This window comes from Rousettus aegyptiacus, unplaced genomic scaffold (genome assembly GCF_014176215.1).
Source record: "Rousettus aegyptiacus isolate mRouAeg1 unplaced genomic scaffold, mRouAeg1.p scaffold_m13_p_6, whole genome shotgun sequence".
Taxonomy (NCBI): Eukaryota; Metazoa; Chordata; class Mammalia; order Chiroptera; family Pteropodidae; genus Rousettus; species Rousettus aegyptiacus.
The window spans coordinates 111,613,163-111,635,297 of NW_023416309.1; the positions used below are offsets into that span (position 1 = coordinate 111,613,163).

The 22,135-nt window shown below is 63.9% G+C and overlaps 1 protein-coding gene across 1 annotated transcript; it reads right to left on the reverse strand.

Annotated features, from left to right (window-relative positions):
- Positions 1-103: 103 nt before the first annotated feature.
- On the reverse strand, positions 104-19,445 carry EVPL (envoplakin). Its single transcript, XM_016127533.2, has 22 exons — positions 15,773-19,445; positions 13,482-13,581; positions 12,974-13,128; positions 12,742-12,868; positions 12,241-12,366; positions 12,022-12,060; positions 11,710-11,871; positions 11,524-11,631; positions 11,263-11,358; positions 10,163-10,288; positions 9,601-9,747; positions 9,193-9,347; positions 8,949-9,046; positions 8,468-8,640; positions 6,708-6,886; positions 6,476-6,614; positions 6,179-6,372; positions 5,665-5,815; positions 4,908-4,991; positions 4,669-4,779; positions 4,495-4,587; positions 104-3,793 (listed from the first exon to the last, which is right to left on the reverse strand). Exons 1-22 carry the CDS (start codon positions 15,868-15,870, stop codon positions 353-355), a joined length of 6,102 nt encoding a protein of 2,033 aa, XP_015983019.2. The 5' UTR covers positions 15,871-19,445; the 3' UTR covers positions 104-352.
- Between the last annotated feature and the right edge of the window lie 2,690 nt (positions 19,446-22,135).

Here is a 22,135-nt window from a genome sequence, read left to right on the forward strand (position 1 = left end):
CGTGCTCCCCCCGCCCCCCGCAGGACTCGGCCGTGGTGCACCTTGTGCCCAAGGCCCAGACACATCCATTCCGCGTCCCCAAAATGAGAGCAAGACGCTGGGCCGATCGGTTTATTGGCAGCACGAGGCGGGGGAGGAGGGAGGAGAACAGGGCTGCGGATCACCAGGCTGGGGACGGGCTGGCACCGACGTCGGGGCGGGGGGGGGGGGCCAACACCGAGAAGCTGAGCGACAGAACGGCCATCAGGCGGAGGGCCGGCCCACCCCCCGGATCCGGCGGCTCTGGGGGCGAGGGGCGCACGCATCCTCCCCTCGCCCCTCACACGCGCTCCCCATGACTGCTCGGCCCCCGTCAGCGCAGGGCGCGGGGTACGGTGGGGGAGGCGGAGCGGTAGCAGCGGTACCCCTCCAGGGCGGCGGGGAGGAGCAGCAGGCCGCTCAGGGGGTCTTTCCGGCAGCGCCCCATGGCCTCCCTGTAGCTCAGCCGCTCTTTGGAGATGGGGTCTGTCAAATCCTTCTCGTAGCTGGACTCGTCCTGCAGGAGCTGCGCCAGCTCCTCGCTGACCATTCCGGAGAGCACGGCCTGCGGGATGGGGATGCGGCCTGTCCTCCTGGGGTCGATGAGCCCCCCGGTCAGATGCTGCACCTGCAGGTGTGGGAGCACGCTCTCCCGGGGCATCCAGCCTTTCTGGATGGCCTCGCCCACCGACAGCCGCTTCCTGGTGACAGGGTCCTCGATGCCGGTGAAGGCCTTCTGGGCGTTGAGCAGCCTCTGGGTCGAGGTGTTCTCGATCAGCCCCCTCTCCAGGGCCTTGTGCACGGAGTAGCGCTCTCGGCTCAGGAGGTCTATGATGCCGCCCGTGGCCGCCTGGGCCTCCAGCAGCTTCTGCCCGGTGATGGGGTCCAGCATGTTCTTGGCCATGGCCGTCTTGATGGTGCACTTGTTGTCTGTGGTCGTGTCGTAGACCCCGGCAATGGGGAAGCTGTCGTCGCCAAGCCCGAGAGAGAAGCTGGGAGAGAAGAAACTGGAGCTCTGTGGGGCTGGCGAGGCCACCGGAGATTTGGAGATGATGGAGCCGATGGAGAGCGAGGAGCAGGGCTTGGTCTCCCCGGCCACGAGCAGGGCGAACTCGGAGATGGGCAGGCGGCCGTCCTTGTAGAGATGGTACTCCTCCTTGGAGATGCGCCGGCAGCGCAGGGCGGCCTCGATGGAGTACTGCTTCCCGCTCTTGCGGTCCAGCAGCACCGACTCCTCCCCACAGGGCCCCAAGGTGGCGACCTCCTCCCAGTCACACTCGAGCTCCTGCAGCTGGAGGTACTGGCCTCGATCGATGATGCCCCTCTTGTAGGCCTCGTATGGGGACATGTCCTTCCCTGTCTCCGGTTCCAAGATGGAGATCCTGGTAGAGAGGTTGGTCTCTCGTGTCTGGGTCTCCTGGTTGAGCTGCTCCCGGCTCACCTTGGTGTGGAGGTCCCGGAGGGTCCTCTCCTTCTCGTAGATCTGGTCCTTCTCGTGGAGGATAGCCGCCTTGAGCTGCGAGAGTTCCTGGCCCTGCTGGGCCGCCTTCTGCCGCTCGCTCTCCGTCTTCTGGCTGAGCAGCTTCGACTCCTCCTGCAGGTGCAGCACCTTCTGCTGCTTCTGCCTCTCCAGCTCCTGCAGCTCCTGCTGCAGCTGCCTGCACTCCTGGCTCCCCTGGGTCCGGGCCTTCTGGAGCTCGGTCTCCTCCCGGCTCCAGGTCCTGCTCAGCGACTCGGCCCTGTCGATCTGCTCCCGGAGGCGCTGCACCGCCTCCTCCTGGCCCTTCCGGGCCGCGCGCTCCCTGGTGAGCGTCTCCCACACGCGAGACCGCTCGCCCTCCAGCACCCGGTCCTTCTCCACCCTGATCACCTCCTTGTAGATGGTCTTCTCCTGCGCTTTGGTTTTCTGGAGGACGTCGATCTGGACCTGCAGGTTCTTGCACTCCCGATGCAGCTCCGTCACCTGGGTCTTCTCCCGGTCCAGGTCCTGCCGCAGGGCTTCCGTGGACTTCTCCAGATCCGGGTCCTTCTCCAGCTTCACCACCTCCTCCATGATGATCTTCTCCTGCACCGCGGGAGGCCGCTTCTCGAGCTCCTGGATCCGCAAGGTCAGCTGCCGCAGCTCCTTCTCCACGGCCAGCTTCTTGTCGCGGTCCTCCTGGAAGCTGAGCAGGCCCTCCTTCTCCTCCACGGCGGCCAGCAGCTGCTGCACCTCCCGCTCCAGCTGCCGCCGCCGGCCCACCTCCTCGTCCAGGCTCCGGCTCAGCCTGCTGTGGTCCTCGTGGAGCTTCGGGTCCTTCTGGGTGACCACCACCTCCTGCACCACCACCTTCTCCTCGGGCCGCCTCCTCTCCAGCAGCAGGTACTTGCTCTGCAGCTCGTAGACCACGTCCTCGGCGGCCCGCCGCTTCTGGGCCGCTGCCCGCACCTCCTGGCGGAGCCGCGCGGCCTCCTTCTCCAGGACGGGGTCCTTCTCGTGGCGCACCACCTCCTTGCTCACCGTCTTGGTCTCCACCTTGGACCGCTCCCGCTTCCACTGGTCGCGCTCCCCCTGCAGCCGGATGCGCTGCTCCTGGGCCCTCCCGCTGGTGTTGACCAGCTCGTTGAGCTGCGCCTTGAGGCGGTCGATTTCCCGCAGCACCTCCGGGTTCCTCTCGTGCTTCACCACTTCCCGCGTCACCTCCTTGTACTCCACCGAGGGCTTCTGGGCCCGCAGGACGGCCAGGTCGGGCAGCAGCTTCTCCACCTCCTTCTCCACGCCGCCCCGCTTGCTGGCGGTCTCCTGCAGCTCGGCCCTGAGCCGCGCGATCTCCCGCTCCGTCTCCGGGTCCACCTGGAAGATCTCGTGGACGTGCTCCTGCAGCTCCACGCGGGGCTTCTGCTTCTCCACCGCGCTGTGCTTGTCACGCAGCTCCCCCAGCTCCCTGGCCAGAGTCGCATTCTTACTCCTCTCCGCCTCGAGGAGGCTCCGCAGCCTGGACGCCTCCTTGAGGAGGCCGGGGTCCTGCTCCACCTTCTTCACCTCCTTCACGATCACCTTGGGCTGCACGGCGCTGATCGCCCGCCCCAGGTCTTCGATGCGCACCTGCAGCGTGGCCGCAGCCTCCTCCGCCCTCCTCCTCTGGGCAGCATCCTCCTCCACCTGCCGCCTCAGAGCCTGCACGGCCTTGACCATCTCCAGGTCCTTCTCCACCTTGATCACTTCCTTCACCACGACCGTCTCCTTCACATCCGCCTCCTTCTGCTCCAGGGCCAGCAGCTCCTTCTTCAGCCCCTCCAGCCGGGCGGACACGGCCGTGTTCTCGCCGCGGAGGCGCTGGATCTCGCTGCCGAGCTGGGCCGCCTGGCTATCCAGCCCGGGGTCCTTCTCGATCTGAGTAACCTCCTTGGTCAGCAGGTGAGGCTGCATGGCCTTCCTCTTGCCCTCCAGCTGGACGACCTTCTGGGCCGCCATTTCCAGGTCTGCCTGCAGGCTGGCCCGCTTCTTGCTCTCGTCTTCCACCTGGGACTTCACCCTCGACAGGCTGCTCTCCAGCTGGGGGTCCCGGTAAAACTCCACCACTTCCTTCTCCTCCAGCCTCTCCACGGGCCGCTGGGTCCTCAGCTGCAGCAGCTGGCTCCTCTGCTCTTCCAGCTCGCGCTGCACCTGGGCCACCCGCTTCCTCTCCTCCTCCAGCTGGGACCTCAGGGCCTCTGGCTCCCTCCCTGCCTGGGCTGGGCTCTCAGATCCCTGCTGTGCATCGTGGGCCACCTGGAGGTCCTCGCTGAGCTCCTTCTGCAGAGTGAGAGAAGGAAGGGAAGAGTACTGGGGGGTGAGGGGGAAAACAACTGAGCCCGTTCTTCTTCCCCTCTCCCAAGATCGGAGACCCCTCCCTGCCTTCTGACACTTCCCGGTAGGTCCCGGGACATGGAGCCGAAGACCGGAGATGCTCATATGCAGGTGTTTTGAGAAGCCCCGTCAGTGCCACGATGCTAGGATGAGAGGCAGTGCTCAGGCCAAGTTTGTACTAGAACGTGAAAATAGGACCGGGTCTCCCTTCCAAACCTTTCCCCCGTCTCCTCCATCCGGGCTCCCAGAAACGGGCCCGCTCTCCTCTGGGGGTCCTGGAACACGCCTCTGGGTAGGAGTAATCTGGCATGTCCCTTAACCAGTCACTAAGAGTCACGGAGAGCTTCTGGCTCCCGGTCCCCCAGGGAGGGGACCTAGGTGGCCTCTTGCCCACTGTAGCTGGATCCTAAGGCTGAAGAAGACTTGGTGGGGATTTTCTCTGGTCCGCACTGGGGGACTGCCCAGTGGCTAAGCTGGGACCGCCCTGAATGACATCTCCAGGGCCTAACGCTGAGATGGGGACCAGTCTGTAAGAGCTGCTGGGGAGAGAGAACTGGGGGGATGTAGAACCCCAGAGCGGCAGGGTAAAAGAAAACTGCTGGGCCAGGCCGCCTGGCGGGGGAACGGAGCGGGCACCCTCCCCGCACCTTCTCCAGCATCTTTCTGGCAAACTCCAGCTGGCACAGCTGCTGTCGGTGTGCAGCCGCCACCTCGGTGTAGGCCCTTCTCAGGTCCTGCTCCTGGAGAGGGAGGGGGAGGGGCAGCAGCGTCAGCGCCAGCCGCAGCGGCCGCAGAGCTGGTGCTTCTGGGTGCCGGCTCACCTGGGCCTGGACGCTCTCCTGCAGGGGAGCCACTCGGGGCCTCTCGGGGGCCGAGCCTGCCTGGGTGGGACCCAGGGAGCAGCGGTAGGTTTCTGCCTGCAGCTCGTAGTCCTGGGCAGGGAGGAAAGGACAGCAGGCTGGTGGTCAGTGGGGGCAGCCGGGCCTGGGAGACCAGGCGCCTGGCAGAGGCAGGGCGGGCGGGCGGATAAGGAGGGACAAACGGCAGTAGAACCGCTTACCTGGAGAGCTGCCTGCAGGTCCTGGGAGAGGCGGGATGCCGTGGCCCTGTCCTGCTCCCGGCCCCGGATCTCCTGCAGCAGCCTCTGCCCGGGAAGGGGTGAGAATCAGGGAGGTCAGGTCGTACCACTCACGGGACTCACCTCCAGCCGGGCACCTCCAGGGCCACAGGCAGCGGTAGGAAGGGTCGTATGGGAAACTGCCCATCCTCTCCCTGGTCCACGTGGCCTCGGCTTGGGACATTTCACCCCTGCCTCCTGGCCGTTCTCTCTGTTCCTTAGGCCTCGGCTGAGATGTCACTTGCCCCGACCCCCACACGTGCTCTGCCACAGACCCCCCCAGAGCTCTGGCTTCTCCACTTCGTGCTTATCAGCACTATGGCCTGCGACGCACCGGCCCCCACCGGCCTGAGCTGCACCCCCAGCGCCTGGTTCAATGCCAGCGTGTGGCAGAGGCTCGCCAAGTGCGAGGAAGGAAGAGTTGGGACCCCAGGAGCATGGAGCCTGCTGCCCACCTCGGACCGGACGGCGCTGGGCTGGCCGTGTTTTGTGGGCACGGTGGAGCATTTTGGGTGGGGGGTGGGGTGATGACCTGAGGCCTCTGTGGGCTGAGGTTCGAGGTCACTTAGAACATTGGCCACTAGGGGGCCACACGGGCACAGGCAGCTCTCCCTGCGGAGGAGGCTGCCAGGGCGGGTGGGCGTGGCTCTGGGCAGGGGCCTGGCCTGACCCCAAGTCGCCTGCAGCCCCAACCCCATACCTTCTGCGCCTGTAGCTTGTAGGCGATCTGGCTGGGCCCATCACGGGGCCGCACCTGGTTGTGGGGCAGGTGCTCCAGCCAGGAGCTCAGGTTGTCCCTGCAGTTCTTGAACTGCTGGTAGGTGAGGCCAGCGTCCTGCAAGGTCTTCTCCCTGTGCAAGGATGAGGCCCCGAGCAGAGGAGCAGAGGTGAGAGCTGCTCTCCAGGAATAACGAGGGGAGCGTGGAGGGGTCTGGCAGCGCCTCCGGCTCAGACACACGTCAGGAAGCCTGAGTGGCGGCCACACTGATCCCCTAACTCTGGCCTCGTGCTGGTGCTGGGCATTACGCGATGGATGGGTCAGCCTCGGCCGGGCACCACCCTGGGGGGCAGGCTCTGTTATTATCCCACTGTAGAGGTGAGGACACCGCGCCCCAGAGAGGCAAAGCCACCTGGGCGGGGTCACACGGCGGGTCGGCAGCAGCTGCTGTGTGCCGTCGGGGCATGCCTTGAGCCCTGGTGGCCCGGCCACTCACCGCAGGTCCAGCTGGTCCCCCGCGGCGTGGTAGCGGTCCGTGAGGGCCCGCACCTGGCGCTGCTGGTGCGGCAGGTCCTGGCAGAACTCGTGGAAGTTGTTCTGCAGCGCGGAGCAGGCGTGCTCGGCGGCCTTCAGCTCGCGGTGCAGCCCCAGCACGCAGGCCTGCTGCTCCAGCAGCTCCTTCCGCTGGCGCTGGGGGAGGCGGGGACACAGCGGTTTCCGCTCCCCACCTGCCCTGGAATGCCTGTTCAGGCTGCAGCCCCTCCTCCCGCCAGGGGGCCGCCTGGCGCCTCACCTGCAGCTCCCTGACCCTCTCCTGCAGGGCGTCTGGGCCCGCGGGGATGGGGGCCTCCTGCACCAGCGCGGACTCGAAGCCTCGGATGACCCTGTCCGCCTCCTGGATCTGCCGCTCCAGACCCAGGGCAGCCTTGGCTCTGCCGCCGGGGAGGCCAATGGTTAGTCACCCCCTCAGCCTTGCCCTTGCCGCCTGGCCCAGCCACCCCTTCCCCGGGCCCTGGAGCACTCACTTCTCCCCGTAGAGGTTGCAGAGGACCTGCACGTCACTGTACTTGTTCTTGACGTTGTTGAGGGCCACGGGCAGGTGCAAGGCGGCAGGGCCCGCAGGCCGAGCTGACAGGAGCGCCTCGCACTCCTGCTGGGCGGCCTCCTTCTCTGCGCCCAGGCTCTGCAGCTGCTGGGCTGTGCCCTGGGGCGGTGGGGGTCAGGGATGCGTGCTCTGGGCAGGCGCGTTTCACCCAGCCCTCCCGCCAGGTTGACCTAACTCTGCCCATGAACCTGAGAGTGTGGTGGGTATGTGCTCGAGCCCAGGCTAAAGATCTGGGAGCAGTCCTGGCCTTGCTAATCCCCGTGTGGATGACCTGGGGCAGGTGAACCTCTCTGACCCTCAGTCTCCTCATCTACAGAATGATCAATGGAAGGACGAAACGAGACCATGTGTGTCAGGAGCTCGGCAGCGCCAGGCACGAAGTGGCCCACCACAGTCTGTCCGTCACCGTCTTGTTATTCACAAACCTTCAGCCCGCTGCCCCACGGCTAAAGGTTAGGGAGCAAAGCCCTCGCTGCGTCTCCGTGGGGTTATTTCGTTCATTCTTTTATCACACTTTCATTTATCTCTTCTGTAAGTCATAGGCGCTGACTCTGTGCCATGCCCTGTCCCCCTTCCAGTGTAACTGGGCTTCCCATGGACCCCAACACCCCTGACGTGGTGGAGGCTGTGACTTTGAAACCCAAGGACCTGTCTGGGGACTGCCGAGGCCCCAGAGAGTTGTTTTAGGGCTGCGTAACCAGCGACTTAACATGGGGTGTAACGGCCCAGCCCCCTATCAGGGCCAGACCCACCCCGGGGTGGGCGGAGGTCTTTGTTGAGGTGGCATCAGAAACCGTGCCTCCTTCTGCTGCTCCTGCTTCCTGCCCCGACCCCACAGGTAGCACCCATGGGATGCCCTCGCTGACACCCAGCACGCTCACCTCCACCTCGAAGAGGCCTCCAGGACCCCGCAACCTGCAGCTCCTCATGGTCGCCCTTTCCCGCCTGGCCCACCCTCTGCCCTGGCTTCAGCGCCACCTCCCGACCCTGCGACCCTACAACCCTACAACCTTACAGTACATTGTGCAGTGAACATCGCAAGTTGCACAACAATGGGAACAATAGATTCAAAACTTTAAAACTAAGCCTGAAAGATGGGTTTGCGTGGAAACCGTTTGGAAGGCTGCCATCCCCACCCCCACCCGCACCCCCCGCACCCCCCCGCCCCCCGGTGTGGGGAAGGAACACTTTCACATTAGTGCGTCTGAGGACAAATTCTTTCTGATCAAGTTTACATGGTTGCAACCTCGCTGGGGTGCCGCGCCCCCCCCCCAACTCCACCAGCCTCCTGGACCAAGCACCCCTAAGATGCTCCAGGCTTCCTGGCTGCTCTCGGGTCCCTCTCAACACCTCCCAAGTTGGGGTCATAGGATGTTTACTCTGGGCCTTGCCCTTCTAGAACCTTCCTGGGCCTTATTACACTCTATCATCAGGACGACGGGATGAGCTGGGCATTCCTGTGCCTGTTTTCAGGGATGAGGAAGCCAAGGCCTGGAAAGGTTACGCGAACCAACCAAGGTCACCGAGCCGGATAGCGGAGGGGCCGGGAGGGGAAGCGGCCTGTGCGGGCGCTGGACTGTGCGTTCCCTTTGCCGGTCCCTGTGGCTGCTCCCACACTTGCCTCGCTTAGTTTCTAACCCCCCCACTGGGTAGGGCCACTTCTTGTCCCCGCTCGCCCACCTTGTGGCTTTGGATGCGGCCCTCCAGGTCCTCCAGCGGTGCGGTGCGGCTGAGTGGGGCCCGGGCCCAGGCCAGTACCTGCTTCTCGATCTGCCCCAGGTCCCTGTCCAGCCGGGTCATCTGTGTCAGGAGCTTCTGGGCCTGTGGGTCAGCTGTGGCTGAGCCAGTTGGAGCTGGGGGCACAGGGAGGCTGTGAGGGTCCAGGGCCTGTGTCCCATCTTCCCGCCTGCCCAAGAGGCTTCTCCCTGGGTGCCCAAACACAGTCCAGTGTGGGTTAGGGCGGGGAGGGGATGGGCAGGGCCTAACTGAGGGAGGGACAGCCCCGGGGGCTTGCCAACCCAGGAGACGGAATGCCCAGAGCAGACATCCCTGACCCAGGGCCACCCCGGCCCACCACAGCCCCCAAGCAGTGGTGAAAATAGGAGTCCACTCCCTCTATTCCAGCAGTCTCCCACCCCACTCCCTGGCCAGCCCGTGGTACCCTGCTGGCCCGGCCGTAAGGGCTCCGCAACGCTGGCCTTCAGGCGGCTCTGGGCTGCGGCCAGTTTCTGCTTCAGAGCCTGCATCTCCGAAGCCAGCCTGGACGGAGGAGGAGAGCAGGGAAGGGTGAGCCTCCTCCCTCGCCACCAGTCCAGGCGAAGGCCAGGCACCGGCCTCGAACCCCACGGGGTCTGTCTAGGCCCGCAGCCTGCCTCCTGCCTCTGTGTATCCCCAGGGAGACCCACTTGGAGGCCCTGGCCACGGCTTCGGGGTCCGGAGCTGGGATGCAGAAGCAGGCAGCCGGGGCGCGCTTGGTCTCCCCACCCGGGCCCTGCACAACCCAGGTGTGTGGGTCCGTGTTGTCCAGCAGCGTGTACTGCTCACCCTGCAGCAGCTGCACCTGAGGGGCAGGTGAGGGGCTCATGTAGGCTCAGGAGCCAGGGCCAGAAAAGGGACCAAGCCCGAGATGGGGTAGGGGTAGGAGTAAGGGCTGGGGCTGGGGCAGGAGCAGGGGCAGGAATTGGAGTGGAGGGTGCTGAGGTAGGGGTAAGGACAGGCCAGAGGCAGGGCAGGGCTTGGAGAGAGGTGGGCTGGACCAGGGGTGGGGCGGGGTGGGGTGGGAGGGGGCAGGGGCAGGTGGGCTGGGCCTGTACTTCTCCCGAGTCCCAGTCACAGATGCTGTCCACAGTCAGAGGCTGCTGGAGTGGGTTCCGGCGCTGTGGCAGAGGGGCCACCTCCCGGCTCCTCCGCTGCAGGTCCCCAATAGTCTTCTCAGCCATGACCAGCTTCTTCTCCTCTGCCTGCGGGGTCCCAGGCGGTGGGGGCTCAGGCCAGGCCTGCCCTGTACCCACGCCCTCACAAGCAAGCCAGAGTCTGGCCTTCGTAAAGTGGGGGTCTCTAGGTCAGCAAAGTAAAAGGAGCCCCTCCCTGGAGACCCAGGACCCTTGGGTCTGTGGGGTGGGGTGGAGGTGGGCCACCCAGCATCACCCAGGCCTCCGGAGTGAGAGCCCGAGGGCCTCAGAGCGATCCTAGAGGCCCTGTCACATGACAGATAAGGAAACTGAGGTCCTTCTGCTGGGGTGACCTCCTTATCTTGCCCCCCAAGACTAGGGCTCAGAGTAGGGCTAGGTACCTAGGTACCTGGGTGAGCCCTAGACACATGGGCAGGCCCCACTCCCAGGAGAGGGGTGCGGGGGCCAGGTGGGGCCGTCTCACCTCCAGCTGTTGTAGCAGCTCTGTGGGGTTAACAGGGGGCCCCCCAGGGGCAGGGCTGTACTGGATGTCCAGGCTGGAATTAACCTTTGCCAGGGTCTGGCTGACAGAGTCCGCCTCTTCCTGGAACTGAGTTTGGTGCATGGTCAAGTTCAGAGCCCAGGGTCCCCCACTGCCTGCCGACCCTGCAAAGCAGCTCATTGCACCTGTGCCCCACGCCGCAGGCCTTTCTACCTGGACAGTGGGGCCTTTTGGACTGGAGTGCTCTACAAATAGGGCATTTTCGGTTCACTGAACTCCAGCAAGTCTTAGTGAAAATTCAGTAAATTCGCTTTAGTCTTATAAACGCTTCGGTTTGGTCCTTCCTGCCCAGACGCAGGGCTGTGCCGCTGCTGCCTGGCCGGACCCGGGGTGGGTGTCCGGGGCGTCTGAACTGCACTTCTCCCGGCCGCAGAGGAGAAGCTGGGGACGGGCTTCCCAGAAGCGTCCCGCAGCGGGGTGAGATCACGGCGTTCTCGTCGACCGCTGTGATGTGGTATTGTGGTTATATAGGAAAAATGCTCTTAAAAGGAAAAGGGAGAAAAAAAAAACTCCTGGGCTTTGGCTTTTGTCTCTCTCAAAGTATATGGAACATTTTGGGTGGAAATTACCAAAAAAAAAGTCCCTGTTGTGCATTCTATCAATGGTTTCTCAATGCTTTAAAAAAAAAAAAAAAAAAGATTGTCTCTTCTAGGAGGCGTTTTGGATATTTTTCCCTTCATTTCCCCCACCATCACCACGTAATTTTAACACCACAGATATGCCGCATGTCATTTGTGTGTGTATATGTATGATTTATGCATAAAAAAAAGATTTTTTTTTCCCTCATAAAAACCAACTTTCGCCCACCTGGGGGCACTATCACCCTGTTGAGAATGTATGAGTGACATTATTTTCCCTCTGGGACCTAGTCACAGAGACACAGTTCTGTCATTTACATGAAGTACCTCGTCTCCCACAAGGTGAGCATGTTCTGTGGTGATCTCTAGACACCTCTGTGCTCCAGCCCGGGGCCCTGGTGGCTGCCCCCACCCCTGCCCTGCCCAGCCCTGCCCAGCCCTCACCCGGCGATAATCCTCCACATGCTGCAGCTGGCTCTCCTGGCAGATGCACAGGTTCAGGAAGTTCTGCCACTCCGTCTTCAGGGCCTCCTGGTGGACCTGGGGACAGCAGCAGGGGGCCCTCGGACCAAGTCCGTCCACCCACCTGCCGCCCGCTCAGCGGGCCCTGCCTTCCATCTCCCTCTGCCCAGCCTCCCTGGGAGGCCCCCCAGTGGAGGGAGCAGGGGTCGCTGAGGCAGCAGGGGGCTGTCTGGGCCTTCACACCTGGATAGGCCCCACGGCCGGATGCCCGAGCTCCACCATGTGCTCCCCATCGTCCTCCAGCAGGTTCACGCACTGCTCCTGGCTCAGCAGCTCATGCTGCTTGAAGTGCTGAGGGAGAGCGGGGAGCGGGTGGTGAGGACGAGGGTGCCCTCGTCCCCCTCCCGCCCCCACACTCCCCACCCTGACCTCGTATTCCCGCCGCACGCCCACAGGGTCCGCCATGAGGTCGCTCCAGTCCTGCTGCAGGATGTGGTGCTGCTGCTGGGCCAGGGTGCTCAGCTGGCGCGTGCAGCCCTGCAGGTGCGTGTACAGGCTGCCCAGGCTCTGCCCGCGCCACGAGGCCGCCTTCTGTGCTCAGCGGGAGGTGGGGAGAGAAGGGTACCGAGAGGCGCCATCAGGCTGCACCCAGAAACACTGGCACCATCAAGAGTGTCCGCGGCCAGGCCCGCCTCACCCCCAGCCCACCCAGACGCCGGCCTGGCCCTAGCTCCTGCTCACCAGTAGGTCCCGGTATTGGCCCCGGATGGTGGCTGCATCCTGTTTCGACCAAGTGGGAGAAAACGCAGGCCTGGTGAGAGGCGGGCTGCAGGGTGGGCTGCCCCGGGCCAACTGGGCCCTTCCGCGCCATCCCTCGGCCCAGAGCCGGCCAGCCCAGCTCAGGCTCTGACGGGAGAAGCGGGGTTGGGGCTGGGATGTGCATGCGGGAGGCTCACCCACCGGCCCCACGAGGCTGCGCAGCTGCTGCCCGTAGGCGTCGATCTCCTTCTGCAAGATGTTGTGCTCTGCGATCTGCTGCTCCAGCTCCGCCATGCCCGGCCCGTACTGGCCCTCGCGGACTTGATTCTGCAGAGGAGCGGGCCGCTCAGCTCCGCCTTGGACCTGGGCAGGAGCCCTCCTATGCCCTCCCGTGCCCTCCCCGCTCCCCCACCAGCAGGAGCGGAGCTGGTCTAGACGGCAGAGGGTGGCCAGGCCAGGAGAATCACCTGGGTGAATGAATAGCCAGCAGCTCACCCTGGGAGACGTGCCATTCTCTGAGGCCTCCTGCAAGAAGCCTCCCCTGACTGCACTGTGTCCTCTGCTCTCTCCTTCCCCAGCCCCCTAACTACCCCCAGGGTGAAGCACACTGTCAGGCCCCGGATGACACACTACCGCTCCGACTGCTGCTGGGTGTGACTCCAGCTCCCTGAGGTGCCCTCGGGACTGGGGATGGCCCCTGACCTGTTTCTGCTCCAGCACCCGCGCCCAGTCCACCCTGGGCCCCACGCTGGGCGGCAGCACCATCTTCTCGTACAGGGCGCGGTACTCGGCGCACTCCTGGGTCACCCGCTCGTGCAGCTGCTTGATGCTGCCAAGGGGGTGGCCGGCAGGTCAGAGCTGGCCTGGGGGCCCCCCCCCGAGACCCTCGGCGCCCCCGCCCTTGAGCGCCAGCCCCCACCGCCACCCCACTCACTCCTTCTCGATCTCCTCGGCCTGCGGGTGCCTGAGCCGCCGGGCCTTGTCCACGTCCAGGAAGAGGTCCTTCAGCAGCACCTCGGCCTCCTTCAGACTGCGGCCCGCCTCCTGCCGGTGCTGCAGGGCCTGGCTCTGCTCGCTGTGCAGTCGGTCCTGCGGCCGGGGCGGGGCATCCTCACTGCCTCCCCCTGCCCCCTGAGCCCCACCATGAGCGACCCTGCTGGTGCCCACACCGACAAGGGGACAGGCCCATTTGTGGGGCAGGCTTAAAGACACAAGGGAGGACTGGGCCCCCCCTCGAGCCTCTTTGACCCCCCCATGTTAGGAGCCCAACAAAGAAGGACTGCTGAGCCCTCTCTCCCACTGCGTTTGGGGACGGCCATTGGGGACGGCCCGTGAAGGACGAAGGTCCGCTGTTCCATCTGTGCCACGACCAGCAGGCACTCCGGGCCGTGACAGTGGGCGTCCCATGGCCCCGCGCCCTGCTGCCCGCCCCCGGGCCTCACCTCCTGCAGCCTCTTCTGGGTCTCCAGGATGTCCCTCTCCACCTGGTCAGCGTTGGCCTGCATGCGGGAGATGAGCAGGGCCAGCTCCTGGGTGGCAGCCCTGTGGGGTGGGGGGGGCAGCGCCGTCGGACAAGGTTCTCCTATTCCCTCCGGGCAGTTCCACCCACCAGGTGGGGTCCCTTGCCTCCTCCGAGCCATGCCCCGTGCAGCCAGGCTCACTGCCTTGGAGAGAACGGTCCAAGACTTGGAGAGCTCTGGTCCCTCGGTGAGAGGCTGTGAGGTCCCCTGTCCTGGGGGAGGGGAGTGCTGCCCCAGGTAAGGTTCAGAAAGTGAGGGTCCTAGGTGTGTGTGGTACTGGGGAGAAGGTGACCTCACTGTGCTGGCAGCGAGTCCCCGACACCACCCAGCTCCCTGCCTGGCGGGCGGGCAGCCCAGGGAGTGAATCACCGGCTCACCCGCTAATCCCCGAGACAGCATGGCTGAGCCTTGGGGAGGGGCGGCCGGGCTGGCTGGGGGAGGGGAGCAGCAGCACGTCCCCGCCCCGACGTCCTCCCACCCCGGCCCGGTCTCCCCCACGACCCCGGGCTTTGCCTGTGCCCGGAGGAGCCACACGGCATTGGGGCAGTGGCAAACTGAGAGGTTGCAAGGGCACCCCAACATTTTCCAGATTTGGGGCTTCAGACCCAAACTGAGACCTGGCCTGCTCCAGGTCACACAGCCAGGAGCAGACTCTGAGCCCGTCCCAGGTCCCCGGGGTCCTTTCCAGGCATTCATCCAGCAGCCCCTGCAGGCACCTGCGGGGGCCCAGAGGGCCAGGCAGACCTAATCGAAGGCTGAGTGGTCCAGGGTCCCTGTGAGGTCACAGTCCTGGGGAAGGGAAGGCTTCACCGTGCTGGGCCTTGAACCAGGGGGGCCACAGGACGAGCCCCCCACCAGGCAGAGAGCTAGTGCAGCCCAGAGACTGTCTGGATGAACTCTAACCAGACAGTGGTGGTCGGACCCTCCCTCAGCACTGCTGCGTGGCCTTAGCAAGTTACTGAACCTCTCTGTGCCTGCGGTTCCTCACTTCTCAGGCGGGACCTTAAAAACATCTACCCGGCTACTGGATGCTGTACAGAAGCATCCAGTAAGAGCCCGCGCAGGGTCGGCACCCAGTGCGCGTGAGACGTAAGTGCCTGAAGGCAGGACCATGTCATTTCTGCCTGCGGGGGCACTCCAGCGCCCAGGACCATCTTGGCACACAGTAGGGCTCAGCGTGTGTGTTGAACAAGTGGACTGCGCGCGAGGGGAATGAGGAGCCCTCTTTGGGGGCTGCAGCTGGGGCTTAGCACTGCCTGGAGCTTGGGAGCTGAGGGTCCTGAGCCCTGGGCCCCCCTGTCCCCAGGCCTAGCCTTCTGGGGGAGCTGCTCCCACTTGGAGGAGCACACTCCACCCTGGGCAGGGCTCAGAAGCCCCAGGGAGGACAGGTCACCCCAGCGAGAGTCTTAAGTGCCGTCTTTCCTGTCCGCCCAGAAGCCCAGCCTGGGTGTCGAGGCCCTTCTTGATCTCTATCAGGATAATGGGCCTTCCATCTCCATTCTCACTTCCACACCCGGACCCCAGGTGAGCTGCCGCCCCCACCCTGCAGAGGGGGCTGGTGGCCAGTGAGCTGGAAGAAGGGGGCCGAGGCCCTGTGCAGACTGTGGGGCTGTGGGGAGCTGGGCTGGGCCTGCAGAGCGGGGCGAATGAGGGAGGCTCTGGGGAGGTCCGGGGCCTGGGGCCCTGCCCCTCTCTCCGTGGCACCCCCTCCACACTCCCACTTGGTAAAGGGATCACCCCAACTCCGTGACAAAACTCCCCAGGCCCAAGGCGATTGCTGCAAGGGGAGAGCTGCAGCCCCAGCTCCCGGCATCTCTGGCCTCCGGCCTCTGCCCACCCTGTGTGCAGCTCCCAAGGGTCACTGCAGCCCAAGCGGGACCTAGAGGGCAGAGCCCCGGACCAGACTCTGGCCTCCCAGCCTCCCAGCTCAGGCCCCTGAACGGCTTGTCTCCAGTAGAGCAGCCTCCACTCACGGCCCTCGGCCCCCACCCCACCCCCACCCCAGCTCCGGAGAATGCAGGGAGCCCCAGGCCATCTCTGGCCTCCTACCAGAGCGGGGGCTCCACCTGGCCAAGCGTCCACCCCCAGGCCAACTGGCCTTGGCCGCCAGGTACCAGCATGGGGCTGGCCCTGAGCTCCGGGCTACACATCCAGGTGGCTGGAGCACCTGGTTCTGCACCGCCCGCCCCAGCCCCCTCCAACGCCCCGCTCACCGGCTGTACTTGCTGGGGGAGCCCTTGGGGGAGCCCTTGACTGGGGAGCCCTTGGGGGACCCCTTCCCCTGGGTGCCTTTGCTCAGCCCCTTGAACATGGTCGTAAAGGCAGGTGCTGGCTCAGGCTGGGCTCGGCGGGCGGCGGGCGGCGGGCAGTGGCGTGCGTCCTCACTGGTGGCTTGGCTGGGCTCTGGCGAGGTGGGGCCGCTGGGCACTGAGAGGGAGGCAGCTGCTGGGAGGCCCCTCCCTGCAGGTGAGGCCGGGGCTGCTGCGCATGCACCCACACTCGCCCACACTCACGCCCGCTCCTGCACAACCAGTTTGGGAGGAAAGAGCACAGCCCAGAGGGCGGGGCGCCCAAGCCTGCTGGGCTCCCAGGGAAGGTTTGGACTTGTCACACCCACAGGTCCAGGGGGAGCTTGCAGTGATCACACCCAGGTGGGGAAAACAGCCGGGCCCAGGAGGACAGGGCTCCAGACGGACAGACAGACACACGCAGGCAAGCGCAGGCTCAGGGACGGGGGCCCTGCCTCAGAGCGTGGCCTTGGGTTAATAAACAGCCAGCACAGCTGTAGGGCTGTCAGGGCCACCCCCACCCGCAGCTGTGCGCCCCCCACTTCCTACCAGCCGGGGTGCGCGGGAGGGCCCAGGCCTTTGTTCAGCACCAGGCATCCGGGTCTCTGCATCGTGTTCTCCTCCAACGTGATCAGGAAGCCAGTGGCGCTCACCCCAGACTCACTCACCCCGGGGCCCTCCCTCGAGGCCCCCCACTGTAGCCTCCAGGTGCTGCTGAGCCCGGGGTCTGGCTGAGCCGCTGGGGACCCACTGTACGTGGGTTTTCCTCACTCTGTTCCCTGGAAGTGGCCCCTGGTGGCTTTTCTGAAGTCAGATGGAGTGGCCGACAGCAGTGCCAGGTTTGGGGCCTTTTCCCCACATCCAGGGCCAGGAAGGTCATCTTGGTAGCTGCTTACTCACATGGTGGCCCCCGGGGTCTTCGAGGAGGGAGTGGGCCCCCCCATTTCCCGGCACTCATTTCCCAGGCCCAGCTCACGGAGGCCCTTCTACAGACATGAAGTTGTTCAGGAGGGGAGGGGCAGCCAGGCTGAGATCTGGAACGCTCGATCTTTGCCTGCTGCCCTCCCGGAAATGAGTGTCGTGGGGTGGGGGGCCCTCAAACGGCCGAGAGTACGGCTAACTGGTTCGCTGCAAGAAAAGCAAGAGCCACGTTCCTGGCGTGACTGTCGGATGGCAAGTCAGATCGGACCCCAACTCCCCGGAGACGGGCCGAGCTGCAGGGGGCAGGAAGAGCCAGCCAGGTCTCTGAGGTTTTCCTCACTCACAGCGGGAAGGTCCTACTCTGATGGCAGTGACCGGCTGCCAAGAGACAAAGAAAGAAAGATGTAGGGTTTTACATAGCTGAGAAAAAAGGGTTGCTCACGACGAAGGTCGGGATGGGACGGACAATTTCGGCGCGGGCCTGTGCTGCCCCACACGCAGCTGTGGGCCTCATGCGATTCCTGAGTGCCTGAGAGGCATCTGGTCCAAGCTGAGACGTGCGGTACCTGTAAACTGCACACCTGATTTCAAAAACTCAGGATGAAAAAAGGCTGTAAAGTGTCTCCATGTTTTATACCGATTACAAGTCAAAATATGTTGCGTTAAATGAAATGTATTCTTAAAAATTCACTTTGCTCCTTGCCTTTTACTTTTTGAAATGTGGCTACTAGAGAATTTTAAGTTGCAGATGTGGCTCGCACCTGTGGCTCATGTTATAGTTCTGTCAGGTAGGTCTGACCTGGAAGCTGGGGAGGGTGCTCCGACCTTCGGCCTTCCTAGGCCCTGCCCCTGCCACGTCTCCTCCTTCTGAGCCAGGCAGGAGGCCTGCGACCCGGCTTCTGCCCTGCTCCAAGGCCTCCCCTTTGCCTGGTGCTTTGCTTCCTCTGTGAATTGAGAAGTTTGCAATCAACTGATCCCAAGTCTCCCTCCAGCACTGTGCCAGCCATGACTTTAAGTGGCAGCTCACTCACATCCCCTTTCCTGGAGCTCCCGGCAAGCTGACGTGGGCCACTCACAGCTCACGGGGCCCGAGGCCAGGGCAGGGAGGCTGACCAAGGCTGACGGCAGCGCAGCCCCCAGCTCCGAGGCTGCCGTGAAACATGCACACAGCTAGGCGACAGAGTAGCGACCTGAACAGTGTGCCGGTGCTTAAGCTGCCCATACTCTCTCCTGCAGCTTACCGGACTCTGCAGGGAAAGCCATTCTCTCTGCTGAAGCAGATGGTGACAACTGCCCGCTTGGCCCTGGGAGCTACCAGCTGCCAGGCTGCCACGTGCTCCCCCATCAGAACGAGCTTTGCCATCTCAGGAAATTGTCCTCTGTTTACACAAAAGCTCTGCTGCCAGACTCTTGGAGCCAAGCTGACTGATAACTTCTCTGGCCTTACACTTTCTTGGCCCGTAGAGGAGCGAAGGTGCCTCCGCCATCTGGGACGAGGGGACAAAGGCTGGCGAGGAGGGAAGTGAGGGGGTGAGCCTCCTTCTGTCCGAAGGTGCCGGAGAAGGTAGACACCACAGCCCAAGGAGAGCACAGGGCGGTCTGGAAGAAGCTCTCCGGGCTACGAGTCTGCCCAGCAGGCCTGACATAAAGCTGCAGGCTGGCCTGCAGAGAAGCAGGTGACCATGGCTCGCCCGGCTGGAGCAGGAGCGGGAAAAGGTGCTGGCTCTTCCTCTTGGGCCTTTTCCAGGGAGTCCCGAGAAAGCAGCTCAAACCAACCAACCCTGCCTATGTTGAGAGTAGGGGGCCCCATACTAGATCGCAAGACAGACAAACAGAAGGGCCCTCAGGAGTCCTTAAGTCCCAAGGGTAAGGGCAAGGCTGCCTTGAGTACCTGTCCCTCCCTAGCAATGATTCACTTTCCCTAGCCTTGGGCAACTGCCGGGTCCTCGGTCCACCTGTAGGACCCGAGCTGGTGTTACAGCCCACACCTCCGGGTCACAACGGCAGCCTGCGGCACAAGCCATCCCCGCGCAACAGAAGTCTGCGGCCAGGCCAGCCCACGCTTACTCAGCGACGGCTGGGCCTCCAGGCCTCCCAAGCTGCCTGACGGCTCTGGGCCTCTCTGCCACCTTGAAGCCTTAACAGCCAGGTCTGGGGACCTGCAGCCCTATCTGAGAAGTTCGAGTCTGAGGGAGGCGGCTCACTAATGTCCCCGCAAGGCCGACCGGCAGCCGGCGAGGCAGCTGAGTTTCACTGGCTGCACCGAAGCAGCGGGGGTAAAGCCGCACTGAGCCCCGGGCACGGTCTGAGAAGAGAAAGGTTTATAACACGAACACGGAATACAGCGTAAGTCTCCGTCGCTGAGGGGCCGGCCTAATCAGTCTGCGTTGCCAGGAAACGGGAAAGCGCACGAGGGCAGCTCATCACACTCAGCCCGCGGCCCTCAGACGTCGCTGAGACCCAGCAGCACCCAGCCCTGGGGTGCGAGCAAGGTGTGGGGCAAGGTGGGGGCCCGCTTAGGGCCGGGAGAAGCCTGGCCGGCAACAGACAGCTCTGCTCGCCGCACGGCTGTGTCCGCCCCACCGACTGGAGGCGCGGCGGCCCACACTCGCCGGACCAGGCCCCGGGCTGCTCCCCGCTGTCAGGCCGCAGTGAGGGAGAGGCTTCCGCAGGTCCGGTCCCCTCTGGGCGGAACGTGGCCCCAGGCCCCAGGCCCCAGGCCGGCCAGGAAGGGCCGCAGGGAGGCAGAAGCGAGGTTCCAATGCCAGCCCCCATGGCGGGGAGGGGAGGGCGCTTCCCCCTGTGAGCACCGGCTGGGGACGAAGCCCTCTGCACGTTTCCTTCTCCAGGAAGAACCGATGTCCCCGTCTCACAGGGGATGATCCCTCCGTTCCACAGCTGAGACAGAGCTGTCACCAGCTTCGGGGCCCCGGTGGCCTGCCCGTAGTCACTGCAGTGTCTGAGCAAGCTCTCTGGGGCAACCTCAGCCTAACCGAAAGTATGCGGTTTTTTTCTAAGTGGCGAGGGGTCATTCAAGCAGACTGAGCAGGAGGATGCCTCGTGGCCGGTTCACGTTTCACAGGGGCTGTCCGAGTCATTAAAACCCCCACGGTGGGGGCGGGGAGGGAGGGAAGCAGTGGGTTCCTAACAGCTGTCACTATCCTGCTCCCAAAGCAAAAACAAAACACACCTTAGACCCTTAGATCCAGTCCCGGAACAGCTTGAAACGGTCAGACAGAAGATTTCCACGAGTGTCCCATCACTATTTGCCATTCGAGATTGTATTTTAACTTCTACCAACCAGCAACGCAGCCAGCTGTGCGTGTGCTGAAAGGGGAGGCCGCCCCCACGGCCGGGGGCCCCGCTCGCGACCCCCCCCCCCCCCCGGCCCCGCACGCCCACACGCGGCATCTCCGCCCCCCAGCAGACCCGCAGGCGTTGTCAGGATGCAGGCAGTGGCCAGTTTATCTCTTTGCTTTGGAACATCGATAAATTTTACAGCTAAATCTGGTTTCTATCTCCTTTGTAGCAACAACTGTCTTCAAAAAAAAAAAAAATTAGAACCAACACATATTTTTGCTATCTTTGGACATTTTCCTAGCCCTTTGAAGCTCCCAAGCGTTTCGAGACCGCAGACAGCCCCGTGCTGTTTGGAAGCCTATGATCAATGAGCACTGCGCGTCGTGAACGCTGCCGCGTGGAGAGTCCGCGCTGAAGAGCCAGCGGTGACGGTAAACAGGCCCCAGGCCCGGCTTCCTCTCCCAGGGGGGCTGAGGCCATCGCCTCGGCTTCGGGAGGCCAGGTCGACGGCGGGCCGGGCCGCTGGGGGTGGAGGGGCGCAGCGCCGCCCCGGGCCGTCGCCCCCCGGCCCTGGCGAAAGGCTCAGGTCGCCACCAAGCCAAGGAGCTGGAACCGAGCGCGGCACTGTTTCATTTCAAACAGGGAACCCAAGAACCCTCACTCGGTTTGATGTGCGCGTGGGGCCACAGCACATCGAAGCAAGGCACGTGAGGAGAAAGCAGGAGGCTGGCGGCGGAGGGCCCGCCGGCCCCCGCCTCGCGCTCTTTCCCTGAACCGACAGGGTGGAAGGCGCACGGACTGGGCCGACTGTGTCTTCCAATCTGACGGTGGGCTTCGTCGCTGGCGCCTGAAGGCAACTTTTCACCTCTACTGTTTCTACATTTCAAGACCATCACCCCCCAACGAGAAAATAAAACCACTAACCCGGCAGCTCACGAGCACGTTTTATGAACAGACTGAGGTGAGCTTCTTCCCCTCTACTCTGCATTGGGGGACAGAAGACTCCCAGGGTCAAAACCTCGGGACAGGACCACAGCGGGCAGCGTGAGCCCAGCCAGCAGGACAGAGTCCCCGAAGACAGCAGGTTCCCACGCCTGCCCCTGCCACCTGCCGACCTCGGTGCACCTCTCGCTCCCTGCAGAGGAAGGATGGTTGGGCTGGGCAGCTCCACGCTTGAACCCGTTGGCCCAGGGCCTGACCCTGAACCTGTTCCCAGGAGGCTAGAGCCACTCCCTGGGCCTGAGGACAGGGAGGGATCCTGCTTCTGGAGCTCTGGCCCCCAGGACACAGCCTGCTTGACGTCCACGGACCCTACGTGAAGAAATGTGAGCCGGTCCTCAGCCCCGCCAGCTCTGTCCCCTTATGTAAACACATCCTCGTAAGACCAGACATGTCTTATCATAGCCTCACGGGTGGACAACAGCCACTACGAGTCAGAGCGGCCGGCAGGGACACCAGGAGAAAGGGACCTGCTCGTGTGGCCGTGGGAAAGGAGCAGCTTAGGCCAGCGTGATGGAAATGACTAAGGCCGGCAGGCATGCTGAGAACGGGAGGGGTCGGATGGGCCGAGCAAGGCGAAGGGGCGTCTTCCCCGGCCCCGCCCACTCCCGCAGTGCCCCACACCGGCACAGGGAGGCTGGGCACTGCCTGCACGGCGGGGCCTTGACCTGGGTTCTTGGCGCCGGACAGTCCGGCTGTGGCTGTGGCCAAAGTCGGCAGGAGGTGGCAAGGGAGATGCCGAACCTGAACTGCATGCAGTCCTGGGACTGCCAGGGACATGGGGGGCCGGGGACGCCGCCTTGAGCCTTTGGGACCAAAACCCAACACCTCAGCCTCACGTAACCTGCGTCATACTTCGGGAGGGGGAAGGATACCCCAAATTGTGTGGCAGACGCTATGACATTTTCAATTTAAAAAATTTCGCTTTCTAGGACTCTGACCCAAAGCACATCCTGGGGGAGGAGAGGTCACATCTCTGAGCAGCTAAGAGCTTGAGGACATTCAGCTCCAAGGAAGTCTGGTCTCCCGCCTCGTCTAACTCCAGGACATCCCTTTCTGCAAGTCACT

What these genes read in the sequence shown, in the direction of transcription:
- EVPL (XM_016127533.2), bottom strand. Translation starts at nt 15,870, where the DNA reads ATGTTCAAGGGGCTGAGCAAAGGCACCCAGGGGAAGGGGTCCCCCAAG. An exon ending in AGCTGCTACAACAGCTGGAG is followed by an intron (nt 9,748 to 10,162) that starts GTGAGACGGCCC and finishes GGGACCCCGCAG; the next exon opens with GCAGAGGAGAAGAAGCTGGT. An exon ending in GTGACTGGGACTCGGGAGAA is followed by an intron (nt 9,348 to 9,600) that starts GTACAGGCCCAG and finishes CCTGCCCCTCAG; the next exon opens with GTGCAGCTGCTGCAGGGTGA.